At 37.8% G+C, this 19,631-nt stretch overlaps 1 protein-coding gene across 7 annotated transcripts; it reads right to left on the reverse strand.

Annotated features, from left to right (window-relative positions):
• Positions 1 to 1,746: 1,746 nt before the first annotated feature.
• LOC131797798 (prickle planar cell polarity protein 3-B) lies at positions 1,747 to 18,036 on the reverse strand. 7 transcript variants are annotated; one of them, XM_059115458.2, is made up of 6 exons: positions 17,962 to 18,036; positions 10,283 to 10,371; positions 5,973 to 6,153; positions 5,240 to 5,491; positions 4,723 to 4,926; positions 1,747 to 4,371 (listed from the first exon to the last, which is right to left on the reverse strand). In XM_059115458.2, exons 1-6 carry the CDS (start codon positions 17,962 to 17,964, stop codon positions 2,809 to 2,811), a joined length of 2,292 nt encoding a protein of 763 aa, XP_058971441.2. In that variant the 5' UTR covers positions 17,965 to 18,036; the 3' UTR covers positions 1,747 to 2,808. The 7 variants fall into 7 exon arrangements, with proteins under 7 accessions (XP_058971441.2, XP_058971442.2, XP_058971444.2 ...); XM_059115459.2 differs by having other exon boundaries at positions 10,283 to 10,368; positions 17,962 to 18,000; XM_059115461.2 differs by lacking the exon at positions 17,962 to 18,036 and adding an exon at positions 14,219 to 14,479 and having other exon boundaries at positions 10,283 to 10,368.
• Positions 18,037 to 19,631: the final 1,595 nt, after the last annotated feature.

Below are 19,631 nucleotides of genomic sequence, written 5' to 3' on the forward strand. Positions count from 1 at the left end.
CAACACGTGACGAAAATTCGTCACGAGAGCTACGTTCAAAGTGCACTAGTTTGCGCAGCTGGCAATTTACTAAACCGCCAGCTACGTAAGTTGAATTACACCTCACTTTAGTTAGCTTAGGTCGTCATACGGTTCTTAAAGTCTCGAAAAAGAGCCACTTACAGCTTGGATAGTTTGGAAGACGAAGACACCATGGTGGACGAAAAGCGGGCGGCACCATTCAGAGATCGCTGGGTGAAAGGCGACCAGGCGTAGATTCTGGCGGGAAATATTGGCGAGGTTTGTTCGGGCAAGTTCAGTGGTGATTTCTGGACAATCCAGCTGGCTTTCATCAGTTATCCCTTTTAAGCAGGGGTTTTGTGTTTGAAAGATATTCTTTTTTCTTTCTCCGCTTGTCTGGGGAATTTGGGCCTGGAATATCGATTAAAATGAAGGAAATTAGTGCGTTGTTGGTGAGCAGAAAGCGAAGCAGTTGTCTGGAAAGGTAAGGTAATGTAATTCATTGTTTTATACATTGCAAAACTGATGGTGTGAGCGAATGCAATCGCATTTGTTGTTATAAGTGTATAATATCTCAGAAATTTACTCAACTAGTGTTTGTTTCTCAATGGTGTAAAGAATTTGGAATAATTATTCTTAAAAGGGCGACTTATTTGAAGTTATGGCGGCATAGGTAACGGTATTCAACGTTAATACCCACGTCACCCTCTTTCTTGCTCCGTGTTATCACTTGTCTTAACCCACAACCCCAAAGAATGATTAGCATCTAATTTCTCCTTACAATATCACCCCTGAGTCATGCAGTAAGGTCATGAGAATAAAGAAAATTATAAGCAGCTAAAGAAGCTGTTGATTGTTACACAAATTCTCCTTGCCAGCACCTTAGGGAATGTATAGAGAACAGTATGGAGAATACCTTTACTGATGTTAGGGTGTAAAGGCTTAATCTTGGAAGTTGTATCTAAGCTTTAATTTTTTTGTCTACAATATGATAACAGTGTCGAAGTGTACTTGTTTCAATGAAGATTGCTAAGAATAGTGGCTTTGCTATCAGATACTTGTTCTGATTACTGCAGTTGCTAAAGGTGGTTATTTACTTCAAAGTCTTCCTGTTTAGAGGGTTGATTATACTTAAAATAGTTGGGTAACTATTTATCGAAGGTATAAAATCAATGGTTACTTATGAACCATCTAAAATACTGGGAGGGGATAAGTCTGCTGCATTATTCATAATCATATATGCAGTGGAAACCTAATTCAATTTCAGTGATGAGGAAATGGCATTGTTTGGTCTCCTCTGGGTCTTTGCATGTCTTTGGGCGGGGTGGGGTGGGGTGGGGGGTGTAAGTGAAGAAGGTACAAGGCATCCAAGGAAGATTGGGCACAGTGAGGTAAGGGGGGCTGTAAGGGGGCTGTAAGAGAGCAAACAAATGAAAATCTGTAACCTTCAGAAGTGCTTGAAATATACTTTACCCAGTGATTGCCAGCCAAAATTTCATCCCACAAATTTCACTGGCAGCCAGCACTTAGCGACAACCTTAGGAGTTGAGACTAGCTGAAAGGCTGAAGATATTCTCATTGACTGTCACAGCTTCAACATGTAAGCCTCTCGGAAACCAGCCTGCAAGGGGCCACTCATATTGCACAATCCATCATAGCCTGTGTGCTGGCTATCTCCTTTTTAGTTAAATAATTTAAAGACAAAAGATACCAGTATTCCTCTTCACAATTAACGCAACCATTGCACTTGAAAGTGATTGTAGCGATTTATTCACAAACCAGCAACAATAATTGTTAATGCGTTGTAAAAGGAGTCTTCATTAGTCATTAGAATAAGTTACTTAATAAGTTTGGTCTATTTAATTATATATTAATATGTACAATCAATACTTGATTATTTTAACAATATTACTGTGGTAAACACCAACAGCATCACTTAAGAACAAACCATTAGTACTCTTAACCTTACAAAACATTCTGACTTAAGGCCACAAATTTTTCAATGATAGGCCCCTTGCGTCAGTTTCAAACATGAAACATAACTGGAATCAGATTGCTCTGCAAAAGGAAAAACAAAACCCAACAAACCTAAATACGAAACAGAATGAAAAAAGAGGAACCACCAGGACTGGGAAGAGCAAACTCATGTAATCAGAGCCAAAGAAAATTTCAGGGTAAGGAATAGTATTTTAGCTCCAATTCTATTTGTAATGCAGGCTTATTCACTAGGTTAATGATCGCATCAAATTCAAGAGATGCTCCTCTCAGCAAAATCTCGTATCTTACTGGATTACTTCAATTTATCCTTTCTAATAGTCCTTCTCTTGTTCCTTTTGTTTTTCAATTAAACCAACATAGATGTTAACCCTTGTGCCTTTTTTCCCCTCATATCTACTAATAACAACCTGTTCATGTACTTACTTTGACAATATGGCTTTCTGAGGAAGTATACGACACTAAATAGTCACCAGAAACTTTTTTCTGAGGCTGAATGATAAGACATAGATGATCTGTAAACAACTGTGATATAAACAACATGAAAATCAGGTCGCAGTTAACCTGCCTATTTGTTTGATTCCAACAATAACAAAAGTTGAAACAATCCGCATTACTACTGCAATAAATCTTTTTGAAGAACAAAAGTACTGAATCTAGCATATAATTAATTTAATATACATTTGCATGCTGCCTTAGCATCTCTAGAAAAGCCAACTACATGTAAGCAACCATGATTGTGTGTCAAGACAAGCTTCATTTCATCAGCTTCAGTAATGCACACTATACCATCTTGAAGTATTAATAATTAAATCACTGCACCAAGCAGTTTTTATGTTTGTTTTTGTTTTTCTTTCCTGCGTCAGCTGTTTTGACAACCTGAGGTGAGGCTTTTTCAAGGAAACCATCTTCAGTGTAGGTAATTCTTGGACGCCTATTAGGCTTTGATTTGCTTTTATCCACTGGATTAGCAAATGGATCTTCCCAAGGTAACTGAGATGATTTACTTGGGCTAGGATTGTTTCCTCGTGACTTGTACTCCTTTGGAGTAGAGCCATTTCTATTGATCATGTGTTCTTTCCTCGCTGACATGTATGTACCAGAAGAAGTTCTGATGTGATTACGCCGTGGGGGCGGGGCTGGTATAGAACTTGGCTTCCATGTCAAACTTTCCAAAGATCTTGACAATGGCCGTGCATTTTCGCCTTCACTGAAGTAATACTTCTTACTATTTTCCTCAATATCTATATCATAGTACTTCAACTGTCTCGCCTTTGATTTATAACCAGAATTTCTAGATGTTCTTGAGTCCGAGGCATATCCAGAAGTGTGTTTACTAGAATTTCTGGATGTTCTTGAGTCAGAGGCATATCCAGAGGTATGTCTCTCCTTTACTTTGACATGCTTATGAGCCTTGTTTATATCTCGACTGTCCAACAAAACCTTTGTTCCACAATTACTGTCTCTGCTCTCAATAGTGCCATAATTACTATCTTTGGTAGATTCAACATCCACGGGTGTGGCTCTTATAAAGTCAGAGGTACTTCCCTTGTCAAATAATTGAACTCGATAACCTCTGTCAAAGGTATCAACTGCTTGCCTAGCATTTGACAGTGGCTGGAAATTTTGCCTTCTATGGTATCTGTCATTGTCAAAACTAAAACCCCCATAGCTTCCTCCTTGGACACTCACACTGTCAAAGACATCGGTCGAATAACCTGCAGTTTCAATATGGCCAAACACCCTGCCAGACAATCCCCCAATTCTTACAGGGTCATCATGTTGATGCTGTCTATCAAATGTTCCCACTCTGTGTTGAGACAAAATCCCTGAGTAGTGGCCAATACTGTCTCCATCAACACTTGGTTCATAAGGAGCACTCAACACCCCAGATGCTGAGTGATTGCTTGAAGTCACATAGTCTGACTCAAGTGTCCCAAGGTCAGATGTGCATAATTCCTGAGCATTGTAACGTTTTGTATCAAAACCTGGTCGAAAGTCAGGAAATTTTTCATGACTTTGGAAATCTGCTGAAATGCGGCGACTGCATTCTGGAGAGCAATATATTTCTCCATTCTTGGGAAGAAAAGGTTGTCCAAGGAGAGGCTTACGGCAGTTGTAACAACAGTAGCAATTGTCTGTCGCATGCCAGTGTTGTCCATTGTGCATCATTTGACTTGCATCTGGGTCAATTGGTTCCCCACAGGCATCACAAAATTCAGCATTCATTGATTTGAAACAATGACAGCAGAATGGGTTTCCTTCCTTCATTATGTACCGCATACCTCCAAGTGGACAGTCACATTCAAAGCAACAAAAATGGCTTACATGCCAACATCGGTCCTCAGCTTCTGTGCACTGCTCAGCAAAAATAATCTAGCACAATAAAGAAAAACCAAACAAAGTAAACACATCATCTTATGACAGGGGAGTGACTGTAGGTGTGAATAACAAGCCAGGGTGTACTGAGTATTGTTGGTGTCATTTAACAGTTAGGAAGTAGCACCTACTCCTTAGGGATCCCCTAGTCTTGGATATATAAAAATTTTCTTGAATCTCACTCTTAATTTGATATAATTTCACAAAATTGAATTACCCCATTACATGCAACACATCCTTGGCCCTAATGTCTCTGCATGGTGCCTTCCAGTTGCAATTTTTTTGTTGGATATAAGAAATGTAGTACATTTAACTTTTTCTTTACATAATTTCACAAAATTTATTTACCTCATCACATGCTGCACATCTTGGCCTCAGAGTCTCTGCATGGTGCCTTCCACAGAAAATCCGCCCATCCTTGTAGCAGTAGATCAAATCCACTAAGAGCTCTTTACAAATGTAGCAAACAAAACAGGAAGCATGCCAACTTGTATTCTGCCCAGCTCTTGGTGCAAACACTGCCATGGATCCAGGGCCCACACGATCACCACACTGCAATAAGGAAAAAAGAAACAGTGACTTCACCTTTCATTTCTGGAAAAAAATTTTGTCACCCTGCTGAATAGATGGAGTTTTTTGGGGAACTGGACAAAATTCTTGGGGAGTACCCTGTGATGGACAAGCATTCCACCCAAGTGGGGAGTCGTGCAGAAGGTACCATACATGTATGCATAGGCAGGTATACATGCCACTCACATGTAAACAAAATTAAAATTCCATTGTCAACTTTGGCCAGTTCTGATACATGTAATTTCTGAAAATCACTCACAACAAAAGCCCTTATGGAACCAAAATAATTTCTTACCTCTCTACAGCTGTAGCCTTCTGAGACATTAGGGATTTGTTTCACAACCCCACGATCAATAGCATCTCTTTTCCTTAATGCCACAAAGATTCGTAATTCCCTTTTTTCTTCATCTGTAAGGCCATTACAATATCTTGCCTCGCTGTCATATGGAGGCAGTTGCACTATGATCTGTTTGTTACGGTGTCTTTCTCCAATGCTGTCAATGTATGGAACCTTTTCTTCTGGAAGGGAACTCATATAGGCATGAACCTAAAAATGTGACAATAAATTCAGTTTACCTGCAATCATATGATTATACATATTTCACTGCAGTGTAAATTGGGCACCAATCTCTTAAAATATAAAGGCCAGTGATACAAAATAGCTGGCTCATACAAACTATGTTTCCTTCTCATTAAACCCAAATCCACAGCTGAAAATTTTCAAGAAACTATAACTTAAAATTTATAAAGTGAACTGTGATGATGATCATGTGAGGAAACCAACTTGCAAACCTTTTCTCATGGGACAAATAAAAGGGGATTATTTATAGTTTTCAAATTGAAGTTAAAAAATTTAAAAATAATGATAGTCTTCCAAAATCTTGTTTCATAAATACTCCTAATCTCATTTGTAACATGAGAACCACATTGATAACAACAATTCTTACAAGAATACCAGATAATGATATTCTTCTAATCAAAAATAGGACATGTAGATAGGACAACCTTTCAAGATTAACTCCACTTGCCTGCTCAGGGTTTAGCCCTGGTGGAACCCATGCATATTCATCTAATGCACAACCACTATCATCATCACTCGGAAGGCCAGAATGGTTAGCCTCTCCTAAGTATACGTTACATCCTGTGCGAGCATCATCCTCAATGATGTTGTGATCTTCCCTAGGACACTTGCAGTGCTGACAAATTTTCCTGCAGTTTATCATAACATATCAGTTAAGTACAAGACTGGAAACATGTTAAAATGATACAAAATTATTTTACTTTTAAGTTTCTGTGGCCTGATTGGATTCTCAATTCAAAACATGGAAATGTGAAAAATTCCAACAAAATATCAAAATTAAATATTAAAGTTGAATCAAAAAGCCACCAAAAAAAATTTCTTACTTTGTTTCAAGTAGTGTGGATTATACAGATGAGAAATGAAATAATGTTACTTGTGAAATAAAAAGTGGGAGTCTTATGTATCTACAATGTGGTGCAGACACAATGAAGCCATTTATGAAAATTTTTCTTTCAACAAGTTACCTCACCTTTGAAAAAAAAGAATACAGGGCAGAAGACAGGTTAAAGAAGACGAGGTCAAATGAAACATGTCTGCTAAGTGTCAAGTAATTGATTATTCACGGTGTCAAAAATACATTCACTGGAAAGGAGATGAAATCCAGACGGTTGCATTCTCACATTTGTGCTCATCAGGAAATTGTACTGAATAAGTATTCAAGGTGGACGGCAAAAATATACTCAAGTGTTCTTGAGAAATAATTATTCTACAATGTTCTTTCTTTTTTTGGATTGATTTTCAAAAGGCTTTGTGCTAGAAATAACCTTCTATGAAGAACATCTGTTTAACTGATAAGCTTTAAAATTGGAAATGTACTGAATGGTTAAAATCAGCAAGCTTGGGCATGCCCAGCAACAGCCTCAAATGTATTTGCCACAAAATACAGCAACATGCAGCATACAAAATCTTCACCACCACCTTTGGTAAACCAAAGGCTAGTTTGGGATTACAAGATTCAATTGTGTAGCATTACAAGAATGGTTCATAGGTGTTATTTCACACACCCACACAACTCCTTTGTTATTCCCATTTGATCAGTCGCTTTGTGATTATTTAGCTGTGCAACAGTTAATTTTTAGCACCCTCTCAAAGCATAGAGATTGTAAGAAATTACCTGTGCTTAAAAAGCCATGAATGCTAATACTCATTCTGTTAAAAGCAACACAATTTTAAAAAGGTATTTAGTTCAAGTGATACTGTGCTGTGTCTTAAGTTTTGGTTGCTTATGCTAATTTTTTCACATTAAAAAAAAAATTAGAGAATTGAAAGTTGCTTCAGTAACTTGCATTTAGTACACAACGCATGGTTAACTACCACATACAAAAAAGAAAAAAAAGGCCTGGATAAAGTGTTTATTGGAAAGTTTATATGATCTATCCTTTCAAAGGTGCCAAAAGTAATGTGAAACAACTTTGTATGTATTATGGCATTAGTATCGGTACTGGTTAAAACTGTGGTCACGTTTTTTGTGCCTGTTCCTCTCGACATGACTAAATATTCAAAGCCAATCTATAAAACAGAGGTTTTGTTACACGAGACGAACTAAATTATCAGCCAAAAATTACCACAAAGACTTAATAGAAACAAAAAAGAATAAAATATAGCTCTGTTCTTCGAAACAATCCGACACGGTCATTGAATTTTAAAAATAAATGATTTTAAGATCATGGAAATTTAACAGCTGTCTCGCACATTATCTCAAGACAAAACCAAATAAACTCCCATTTATTCAGCTCTCCACCTTTAGGAACTCTAAGCTTGTCAATATTTTGCTTTCACTTTGAAATAAGCTATGTTAAAAATAAACATTTTCGTACGATCTGTAACTCAAAGAAAAGCCGATTTTAAATAATCTCTCCGTGAAAACACAAACCCGATTTGGAAACTTAATTGAATGTCCAACACGTTATAAGATTATTGCCGCAGCTTTTCGTATTTCTCCACTTTGCTTCAAAGAAGACCACACACCTTGTGAAATAATGAAAGATAAGAAATTTTCGTTTGCGTTTGTCCTCAAAATTAAAAAAGATACTAATAATTTAGAGTACTGAATTCTTTACATGGCCGTTCCTTTGACATATCGAGACTCAAAACCAATGACATAAATACCAATAACAATGAGATAATTTAGACTAACTTTGTCATGTCGACAGCTCTTCTTATCCAAGATTTACACGGGGTTTGTTCGAGAAAATACGGTACAAAGCCGTTTACCAGAGAATTATTTAATCTGATCTGCTACGCGCAAATTCTACGGTGTTTTCTCATTTTCGTAAAAGCAAGTCCGGAAATGTGGACGCGCAAATGTAAATTTTAATTCAACTGAATAATATGTGCCAAAAGTCCTTCTGATTTTTTACGAAATGCATTATTGTCACCTAACTTAGTTTTGGATTTGATTAAAAATGTCAGTGTTTTAAACATACTAATTACATTTTAAACAGTGCTTTTTAATTTGGTGTATCGAAGAAATATTTCGATTGTACTGTCACTAACAAAAGCAAAATTTAAGGCAAAGTTTCCACGTTCGAAAAAAAAAACCAACATTAAACCATAAAAACTAGTCGCAGATTTTTCTAGCGGTAATTTTTTCACAAAAATATTCGAAGAAGGTAATTTTTAGAATCGAGAGAATTTGCCACCTCTTTTTGGCAGGTCAATCAAGTAGTTCGTGATACAATTCCCGCATGGAAAATGATACCCAAAGTTATCCTTATCCGACATATTCCTTCAAGTTAAGATCCGAGAATAAACAGATTTACCAAAATACTATCTTCCGTTGGAAAACCGAGTGTAGATAAGGAATCAAATCTCTCGAACAGCTTACAGCCATGTGTGTGAGCGACATTTTTGTGTAATAAAAATGTCGGTCGAAAGAGACAGAGGATGAAATTTTATGTGCCCGTAGGAAGCGGCGACTCTCTGATTCGTTTTCCAAAAAGGCAATGCGAAGCGCGCCGCGACTGAAACTTTTCTGCTCTCGTGTTTGGGATACCATGCACACATGTCGTAAGACACTGATAATAACGGCGGTATTTTCAGAGGAAAGACCGACCATGGCGATATAATACAGTGTAGGACATTGCGCGGATAGCTGGTATTTCTCAATTTCAACGCGCGCCCAACAGTTTCCGGGCAAGGAAGTACTAAACGAACTCAACGCTTATTAAGAGCATAATTCGCTCGCGTTTATAATCCAAGTGTCTCACTCCAGAGTGACAAAGAAAATCTCGTCTTTACATTTAAATCTCGCTGCGTGATGCGTTAAGCTTTCATTTTCAAAGCTATGCATCAGACATGATGTATCAGACGTCAAAACGGACGAAAATACTTGGACTTCCCAGCCGTCTTATCTGCACTTGACAGCTCGGTTCACCACTAAATATCCTTCCGAGATTGTACTACTTGAAAATTCGGAAAATGGGTCAAACCTTTCCACGAAGCTGTACAATTGTCTGTTATTAAGACGAGAATTCTGCCTAATTCCACAGCGTTTTTATTTCGAAACGATTATTCGGCTCAGCCTTGGGTTTTTGATGGTAGGAGCTTTTGAAAAGAACGCAACGGGCGAATGAGGTATGCGACTGCGACCCGTGGCGGATGAAACGATACTAAACAAACAACCAAGAGGGTTTCAAGGGGCGACAGACAGCCTTAAAAAGAAAAGCCTCTTGCGTGCTTATAAACTTTGAAATCAATCCGCGCCTTCCGTACACAAGCCAACTGAAAGAAACACAACTAATGTATACACAAGACATGAAGATTTTTACGCGAAGCCAATTACAACAATCAGTGCCTAAGAGGCCGTAAAATTAGGTCAACTGTTGTCAATGTTGATTTCACCAAATCCACACTCTGTCATCTGTTTCACTTTCGGAAGAACTACGAATTCCGAAGCGTAAGAGGAACTCCGAACTGCAGGAAATTATATCTTTCATGTTGACCCTTACTATATGGACGTACGATATCTCAAATACCAATCTAATCTTTCGGACAAAACAATACACTGTTACTTTGTGATGGCGTCCCGATTCTTAATATACAGAATTCCAAGGCACATTGTCCCTAAAGCAAAATTCTGTTTCACCTTAGGGAAAGAAAAATGCGATTCTCTTTAATAATCTGCGCTTGGTTTGCGTGCCACTTGAGAGTTATACAGACGACAATCATGCTGTGAACAAAGCGTTTCCTAGCCGTTCTTCATTCACTTGAATTCGGAACCTGTTGCTCAGTGTAGTGAAACAATTTACTACTTACCGCCAGTAATGCGCGGAAAACCCTGGACACATATCGCCGCAGTTGTTGCAGGTTTTCGCTCTCTGCTCCTCATGTGCTACCATAGTCTGCTGAAAGTCATAAGGAAATTCGGTCAGTATTGATGCCACACTCGTTCCTTCATACATGGTGTACATCAACAATTTCGATTGATAACCAGCCTAATAAGCAATCGTTTGGGCTCAAATCTTCCCTCACCGAATACATTATCGTCTTCTTCATCGTTTCTACACCCCCTTCACACAAACTTATTAGCGAACCAGTCTGAGTTTTGATCAAGAGCTGAAATTTCTCCTCAGTTGTGACATTGAGGATCAACGGTTCATGAAACTCGCGATGGTATCTAATCCAACAAAACGTGTACTGCTGCGCTCTTCAACAAGCAAAATCAAATACAATCTTTTCTAGCAGTTGATTGACACTATTCTGACGGTAATTAATGCCTAATCCAATCAGAAGCGTTACTGAACATTCCTGAGTGTCAGCACCACTTTCCCTACACAAGTTGAGCGCCCTTTGATTTCTCAGAGCCGAGGAGTAAAATCCTGTACGCTAACCTTTCAATTCCTCTCACCAGGCAAGGAAATGCCTGTCTACAAGTTATCCCAATTTGAAGTCATTTTCTGTTCTTAGCAAAGAACCAGCTTTGTGCGCGCGAGGACATAATACCAAGTTATTAACCAATCGGAGCCTTTTATCTGTCTATTATGAGTTAATACACAGGAAAACAAATGATAATCTTTTGAAAAACGAACAGTAATAAAACAGCGTTTGTGTATGTAGAAAATGCGGTGAACAAGGGTTAAGGCTGTGTGATAAGTGGTATGTTTTGTGGCTACGTGCGAGTAATAATGTACCACCTGCCTGAGTGGTGATTTTGAAAAGTAATATAACACTAATCACAGCTATAACCCGTGGAGCTAAGAAGTCGAAAGACAATTAAACCGAAGTATAAACATTCAAATACGAAATATGCAGCTAAAAAACCTGAAACAAGATTGAGTGGTGATTTTGAAAAGTAAATGACACTTGCGCGGGTCGGGTGCAGGAGTCCTTGAAAACAATTAAAACGGAAGAACAAATATTCTTTTACACGTGTGGATTGGAGAGGATAAAGAGCATACAGCCAAAAATGCTTCAAATGAGATTAAAACAAAAACAACCTGGCTGTGCTGGTTTGTTTTTTCCTTCTGATTTGTATTTGATCGTGTAGTTCATAATTGCAAAATTGATGAAAAAGTGGTAACCGAAAGACCTGATTGGTCCGGAAGATAATTAGCTACACAACAAGAAAATACTGACGTCTACAAAAAAAGCATTCCTAAAGGAACAATAGCACATGAAAGCAACACCGAACGCCGAATTGTTCCTTTTTATTTAATACATTACCGCGGTACTACTGTTAGAGAAAGAGTAACAAATACTAGTCACCGATTATGATTGCATATATTGTATATTGTATACCGATGATTAATTAGACTACGAGCGACCGCTTTTTCTTAGTTCTTTTCTTGGCCGGCCGCGGATAAGTTAAGAATAAAGAAGGTGAGCGGAAATCGGTGTTTTGCTTCTCCGGTTTCTTCTTTCGTTCGCAAATGGATCGTTAGACAGATTAAGAAAAAAAAAATTAAACTACTTGTAGTCTATTGCCGTCGTATAGTTAAAAAGACTTTGCATCCGGAACGGGTAAATCAGTTGGGGAATAATCCGCCACCCGCCGTGTAGAATTCTGATTTTAATTACTCGGGACATTTAGTTCTCGGTGTGTAACACCTCCTGATTACCAATAACAAAGAAACAGACCAAAGAGGAAAAATAGCATCCTTTGTGGTTAAACAATGATTCTGTGATGTTTATTCTTGTCTGCTTTGAAAATGGACGGAATAGAAACTTCTGAGCAGTGATTCGTATTCACCAGGGTCAGACGGACTACCTGTGTCTGTCGCCAGTTGAAGAGGTTTTCTGGTAACTGAGCGCTTTGGGTTTCAAGTGAAAAGAAAACAAAAATAAAAACTTATTATAATTCACCCTAACAAGTCGTCACAATGCGTGGGCAGAAAACACTAATGATTTTTAGGCAATTATGTAGTGTAGACTTAAACCGGATGATAATCGTTGAAGCCGGTGAAGGTTGAAAATGCCAAACACTCGACACGCATCGTGGAAAGTGCAAGGAGTTTCTGTTTTTGCAAATTTTTTAGAGATCATTCGAGTGCCAAAGCCTATATTTTCCCATAATAGTGATTTAGTTAATAAAAAAAAAAGAAACCTGAGATTTATTTTTGCGAATTTCCCTCTGCAGGATTAGGAGATTTAAAAAAAAAGAAGAAAACTGACCTATTTCAAGCCCTAATTGCCTGTAATAGATAACGAAAATTGGACTAGATGAAAGAAAATTGCAGAGTCATGTTTTGATAACAGAAATGAGGTTTTCAGGTGATAATTACTGTAGTCTGTACTTACGTGATATACTGAGTTCTTTGTTCGGGTTGAATCGTGTAATTACGTTGAAGGACGAGGTTGTAATTAATGCAGATATCTGGAGCCGTTACCTTACTGGACAGTTAAAAATCTCGATAACGAAAAAGGCTAGCGTCAATTTGACGCCATTTCATTGGATTAACTCCATTAGATGTTTCTACATTTAACCCTGGAGCAGAACAGCACGAAATACAGTGCTTGAACTCTTGTTATTTTTGTTTAAAAAAAAAAAGAAACAAATGAAAACTGTTAGTGAGTGCTTCACCACTTCCTTCCTGAGTATGAGAGGAAAGGTGAGAAACAGACAAACTCATCTAAAATAAACATATCAATAAACAAATTATATTTAAAGAAACAAATGAATAAAACAATCTCAGCTAGCTTTGCTTCTCTTCTGGAATGGGATGCCGGTCTACTCCTGTTTGCCTTCCCAGTCCCTCTCACCAGCAATTCATAATATTCTCCTGGCTATTAACTAGTATCTATCAGTTAATACTCTGGTTTACGAAGAGGGCGCTTTCACCCTGCAACTGGGCTTAAACCTTGAATACTCATTCTGAACTTAAATGTTGTTAATTTGAATCGTGAGAGTTATTAACTAAGCTATGGTGCTCACCAAATGTACTAACTATATGTGTTGTTCCACTGTCATTAACTCTAGTGTAGTTTAGGCATGCACGTCGTGAGAGTTGATCCAGCTACAAAGGGGCTAGAGGCAGAGATTTTGAGAGGAAACGAATCATTTCACTTAGCTTCAAAGAAACATTGTGTTCAAATTGATATCATGTGAGGTACGCGTGAAAGGCCTGTTTTTTTTTTTCTTTTTGTCTTTTTTCTTTTATAGAAGAGAATACATCCAATGGCGCAAAGGACGCGATCATCAATTCCAGCTTCCTCTCTCGATCTGAGTACTTCGTATCCAACGCTATCAACAACTTCTTTAGCACAAGTTCTCTTGTTGTACTTGTGATTCATAAAAGAGAACAAAGCCATTGTTGTAAAGAGCTCACTGCTGTATGTCTTTTCAATTCGTGGCCTATCGCCGTAAAACCACCTTAAGTTTAAATCTATCTTTATTAACAAAGCTTTCTGCACTGTTCTAACGAGGTAGCATACGCTAATTAAAACTCCGAGGAGGCCCTTTGCGAGTTTCGTGAGCACTTGAAAACGGTCTTTGTGTATTTCTTGTGGATGTTTTTGTAATTCAGAATTCATACCTCGACCACGTGAATTGAATTTAACTTGATTTGACCACAGTTTTTCTTATGTTGCCGCAAGTTATTTATACCGAAAAATTTACTGTCTTACATTTCCAGACGGCCTTTCTCTCCCAGATGCTTTCTCGAGGCAAAGTCATATTGAATGCAAAGAAAAGCTGTAGTGTCGACTGAGAGAATATGCTTATACATGATATTTAAACAAAACACACTCACCCACCCAATTCCGTGTGGTTCATACAAAACTTGGCAAATTCTTTCTCCAAAACTGGCCACTGACGTCCTTGATTAAGTAGGGATACACTCGTGATGTTATCCAGACAGAATTCTACACCAAAAACCTGTGAGCAGCTTAATAACGGGTCTTTTTTAAAATTTAATGCCGAAAAAAGCAAGCGACGGAAAACAATAGAAGCTGGTGGAATGCACCTGCTGATATGCGATACTTGTGCGACAGGAAGGCTCTGTTATGAAAGTAACTCATCTTAATTTTCCTCCTCTTGATCGTTAATCTGCTTTTCCCGCACAAGCACACACGCATCAGGCGCACGGCTCCACGGGAAATGAAACATTTAGTGGGTTAAGCCGCAGATAAAACTGCAACTAAGTTAGTTGTAATCTTTGTTTTTCCGTGAACCAGCGTTTTAAGTATTGTTTTTCAAATTGAAAACGTGGCAATTAAAAAAGTTTGTAGATAGTGTTTATTTATGAAGTTTAACCCTTTGTGCTGGGGAAATTGCTTTGTCCGGCTGAAATCTTTCCACAAACTTCGGTTCTTTTAAGTCTGATGCTAATGAATATCAGCGTGTCATAGTTCACCCTCCTAATTGGCGCCATCAGTTATCACGCGAGCTTCTGTTATTAACTTTTCACTCTCGTGCATAATATTTACACTCTGGACGATCTAATGTTTAAAATATTTTGTGGCTGGTGAGCGTTTTCATGATAAATAGTCAGTTTCCTTTTCATTAAAGGTGTTTTTTACTGATATGAAAATGTATGTTAAGTAGCTTACTGGGTGAATTTTTATCTACATTTCTGTTTGATCACGGTTTTAAAATAGATATGGCTTGTCATGGAGAAAAGGCCTCGATTTAAATTATTTAAAGTAAACCTTCGATAGCAGGTTTAATAAATGGTACCAGTTAAGGAGAAAAATGAAGTTCATTTTGTTTCTAAAGATGAGCTCTGCCTGAAGGAAACGGCCGTTAAAAAGAAAAAGAAGTCCTAGAATTGTATCGTAATGGCTCCACTTGAGGTTATTCTCGATTCGTAATCTAATGGGTTTGTGTATAAAAACTGAAAATGCAACTGATTATGATCAACACCTCTGGCTACAGACCCACTACTGTGCCTCCCCCAGGAATAAATAGTTGTCTTTCTACCGTTGCTTGAAGCTGGGGTGAAGCATAAACAGCCGAGCGAAAAGAGTGAAAATCACAAGCTGATTTCAGTCAGTGTTCGAAGACAAATGTCATTAGAGTGTAGAAATAAATAACTCACTTGGGGCGTTTTTAAGGTAAAAGCTATATTTATTAATGTTGCTCAAGGCTTATGTCCGTAAATTAGTCCCTGAATTTTCTTATAGCTAATTAAAATTCCCAATTTTAAGATTTACACATATTTGTCAAGCGGTAGAATTTTCTTGAAACTGTAGTTAATGAAAACCACAATTATCCAGAGCAGCCGCGGCAGACATCGTTTAATTAACAGCGCGACGGCAGTTTGTTAGTGTTAAGGTTACTAATAAGTGCCATCCTTCAACAATTTTAGCTGACAGTGAAATAAATTTAGCTCTGAGCTGGGAAAAAATAGTTTGCCCTTTCAGAATTGTTCAGCACTCAAAGATCATTTAAATGTTGTTTGTATAGTCACTCCTTCACCCAAATGTTATTCAAAACATAAAACTACCATAAAGATTCTGACAATAATATTGCTTTAAAATCAGTATGAGCCCAGTTTTCTCACGTTCCAACATGATTTTCTCATCAGTTTACAGGATTATTATATGTAGACTCGGCTACATTTCTTACAGAAAAGTGAGTGTATTTGTAGTAAACTGGTTTCAATCTTCATGCCGAACAATGCACTTTTCTCAAACTATACGATCTAGAAACACTTAAAGTTTATTTTATTTATTGTTTCTCTTGAGCCACCTGGTAAGCTGATCACGATTCTCAATTATAGCGCAACTCATGATTAAGTAACGGATAAAACCCTTAATTTTCAGCAGTGCATGATATGTGTCCTCGGGTGACTTCTTGATGGATCTTAATTGTTTTCTCTAAAAGATCACGAATTGCTGTTTGTAAATGTAAATGTAAATTTTCCTGGGAGATTTCCATGTCATGCCCTCCGGATTATGAAGGAAACTCGATTTTATCTTCCTTCTTTTATGAAAGAAGGAGAGATCTTGAGGCTCAAACTTGCTTTTTCTCGAATTTTCCTGCTACTGGAATCGTTTCCTCCAGACGAAGGATTCTACGCCTGCGTATACTGAAAAACTGAGATAATTATCCTCACATTATGCACTGAAAGCTTTTGTATAATCACCGATGTCTAACGTATATTTATGCCGGGAGACATATGAAAGGCGTGCGATACGGATAGAGGCGGGAAAATCCATGAAAAGATAAACCTTGAATCTCTTTGAAGACTTCACTGAGAAAGCTACAGTCCTTACAGGTTGGATTTGAGTTTAAGGTAAAAACTGCGATTAACAAAAACACCGTGATCGAGATGAATCTTATCGGATTATAAGGCGTTAACTTGTTTCGGCGTCTTGTTTATTAAGCGGCTTACTCGGTCTTAACATCATAACTAAGCCACTTATATATTATACAAAACCGCTTGCGTGGCGCATCAAAAGACTGAGATCTCTGTCTTTATCTCCTCTGTTCTCACGGTGAAAACTGATTGAAACTGCACGATAGAAGTTAAACCGCCGTACAAAAACACTTTGTCTCTGTGTTTCTCTCTGTGTTTCTCTCTGTGTTCCCAGCCTCAAAGTGAACTGAGGATGACTCAAAGCTGAGATCATTGGTCTTAATTATAAAATGACCGTTCGATTTGATTCTCAAGTAGGCACTTTTTAAGATGTACTTTGTTTTGTTTTGTTTTTTTTTTTCTGTACACATCTGTTTCAAGCGGCAGTTCATTGAAGCGTGTTGGCCCATTTAACGGTCGAATACACTGGTCAGCTGAGTAAGCACAGGTTATTATTATTATTTCTCTTGTTACATTAGTTCGAATTGATGTTAAAACAAGCGTGTGATGGACCACACTGATCAGTAGTTTCTCAAAGTAACATATCTCACACCTTATTTCAATTGCAATGTTTAAAAATATGGGTACGTTTAAACCCCATTCTCCTTTGAGCGCAAGGCTATGACTTTGCAAATAAATATCTATATTTAACCACGACTGATGAAGCATTTTTTAAAAGAAAAACCTGGCTCCCGTAGAAATGCATGTAATCCTATAGCTACAATTAATACGATACTCCGCGACCGACGAACGAAAAGAAAATGAAGAGGCTCAACCATGCGAGCCTCGTGTGTCATCCGCTTGATTGTTAAATCGCACAGGCTTGCCTCGAGCGCACTTATTGCTCATTTGTCATCTATCACGTCAAAGGGCGCTCATGAAAAACACGAACGTGAAAAACAACAAAAACTCAGGACTAGCACTATGTCACTTTCTTCAGTTGAATCCTGCTTGAACTGAGTTACAAGTTTATATCCTTGATATTTAGTGTTGTTTTTGGACGGATGCGACTCAATAAGTTTGTATTTAAAACCACGGCTACGAATTCCGCTGTGATATTTGTTTAACTTAGCTAAAAGTAGTGGTATCAACTGCCTACGTTGTGTTTCTATAAAATCAGTTTCCATGCAAGACTTGGTCAGTTTGAAATTATCGTAAATTAAAGCCTTGGAATAGGATGAAGGAAAACTTTCTTACCATAATCGTTACGTGGTAACTATTTCCACAGTCGAGGAGAATAGTAGTTTTTAGCTGCTTTGTGTTTGTCCAGCCTGGTTGCAATCAGCCTCCTAACTAACTGAGCGAACGGCTCATTGGCCGAACGAAGAAAAGTAATCTTTGAGGTTTTCGATATTTGCATGTGAATCAGCCGCATGTGTGACAGTTTATTGAGTAGCTATTAATCTCAGAGACAAGTTGATCAGTCAACGCGATATTAATCGAGCCAGGAAGTACATTTACAAAGTCACTAATGCTTGTTACTGCTCTATTGACCAGCAAACAATACAGCCATTCACAAGGACGAAGAAATTTTTTACTTTCGTAGGTCGTAATAGCACCGTCACCTCCAATAACTTCATATTGAATTAACGTCTAAATCCTGTCTCTACTTCCAAATGTTTTCACAGTATCCCGTGATTTTGCCGAAGATTCTTTTTCAGTCGATGATTTTTGGTCGTCAATAAATAGTGACAATCAGTCTTCGCATCTATTCAAGGTGGAGTAAAGAGAGAGACATTACTGAATTTTTCACGTCATCCGCAAAATACTGCTGTTTCCACTTAAAACCTTTTTGATTGATTAAACCTGATTGATGACAGCCATGAAAGGCCAATATTACGCACAAAAGTCCTCTTTTATATTTATTGGTTTTTCTTCAATATCACAAATACAGTGGCTTAGGACGGAAACTACAATGACGGGGTCTTATACAGGAAACACTCGATTAAGAGATTAGACTGACAACAAAGCGAAACATGACGAGTTGAAAATGGGCGATAGGAGTTTTGTTTGATAACGAAAATCCATTGCGAGGCTTTTTATAGTAACCACCTGTCAAAAGGACAATTTCACAAAATACTTTATCCTTGCGCTATGAATTTCTTTGAATATTCCTCAGTGAAGTTTTAACACCTGTTAATCAGGGAATATTAGATCTCTATGAAACCCGATTGAAAATAAATTTTATGAGAAATACAGGTCATGGTCGATCCTGCGGTTTTAGAGTTAAATTTGAAACTAATTATTTGTCACGAAGCCATCTCACTAATATTTTGTGGGTGAAATTGTTGTGATTTTTACCATACTTCCACGGAAGCCTTCCTAGAAACAAATATTTGTGCAAGCTGGTTACGGAGAAAAAACCAGTCAGGCCAAGGAACACCACTAAAATCTAGAGTATTGAAGCCATTGGGCTATCTGATTCCAAACTTTTCTCTGATGAAAGCCAATTTAGTTACGTGATTCATGACTGGCAAATCATTCCATTAGAAGTCTGATCAAAGAAGCTTTCATTTATTAGACGGTGCAGAAGTAAACCGATGCGGTTGTAATTCGTTTAGAGCAAAGGGCAGTGGAGAAATTCTTTATATAGAGATGCATGTCTTTCTACGCTTTTGTGCTCCCAAAAAGCGAGAAAATTTCGAAACAGGAAATATCGCGGTTAGAGAGGTGAAGACTGAAAATAGATTTCTATTTAGAGGTTAAATTGGCCATTGATTCTTCCATTAAATAATTTAAAAGAAGTGTTTAGTTCGGATGACAAGAGAATATTGCAGTTCCATTTTTTTACTACAGGAATTACTGGCATTTTTTTCCCTTAATTAACGTTTGCGTTGTTATGTATATTATTCAGACCGCAAACGTTA

This window comes from Pocillopora verrucosa, chromosome 14 (assembly GCF_036669915.1).
Source record: "Pocillopora verrucosa isolate sample1 chromosome 14, ASM3666991v2, whole genome shotgun sequence".
Lineage (NCBI taxonomy): Eukaryota > Metazoa > Cnidaria > Anthozoa > Scleractinia > Pocilloporidae > Pocillopora > Pocillopora verrucosa.

What these genes read in the sequence shown, in the direction of transcription:
- LOC131797798 (XM_059115456.2), bottom strand. Translation starts at nt 10,522, where the DNA reads ATGAAGAAGACGATAATGTATTCG. An exon ending in AGAAGACGATAATGTATTCG is followed by an intron (nt 10,372 to 10,498) that starts GTGAGGGAAGAT and finishes TATGACTTTCAG; the next exon opens with CAGACTATGGTAGCACATGA. An exon ending in TTTTCCGCGCATTACTGGCG is followed by an intron (nt 6,154 to 10,282) that starts GTAAGTAGTAAA and finishes GATAAACTGCAG; the next exon opens with GAAAATTTGTCAGCACTGCA.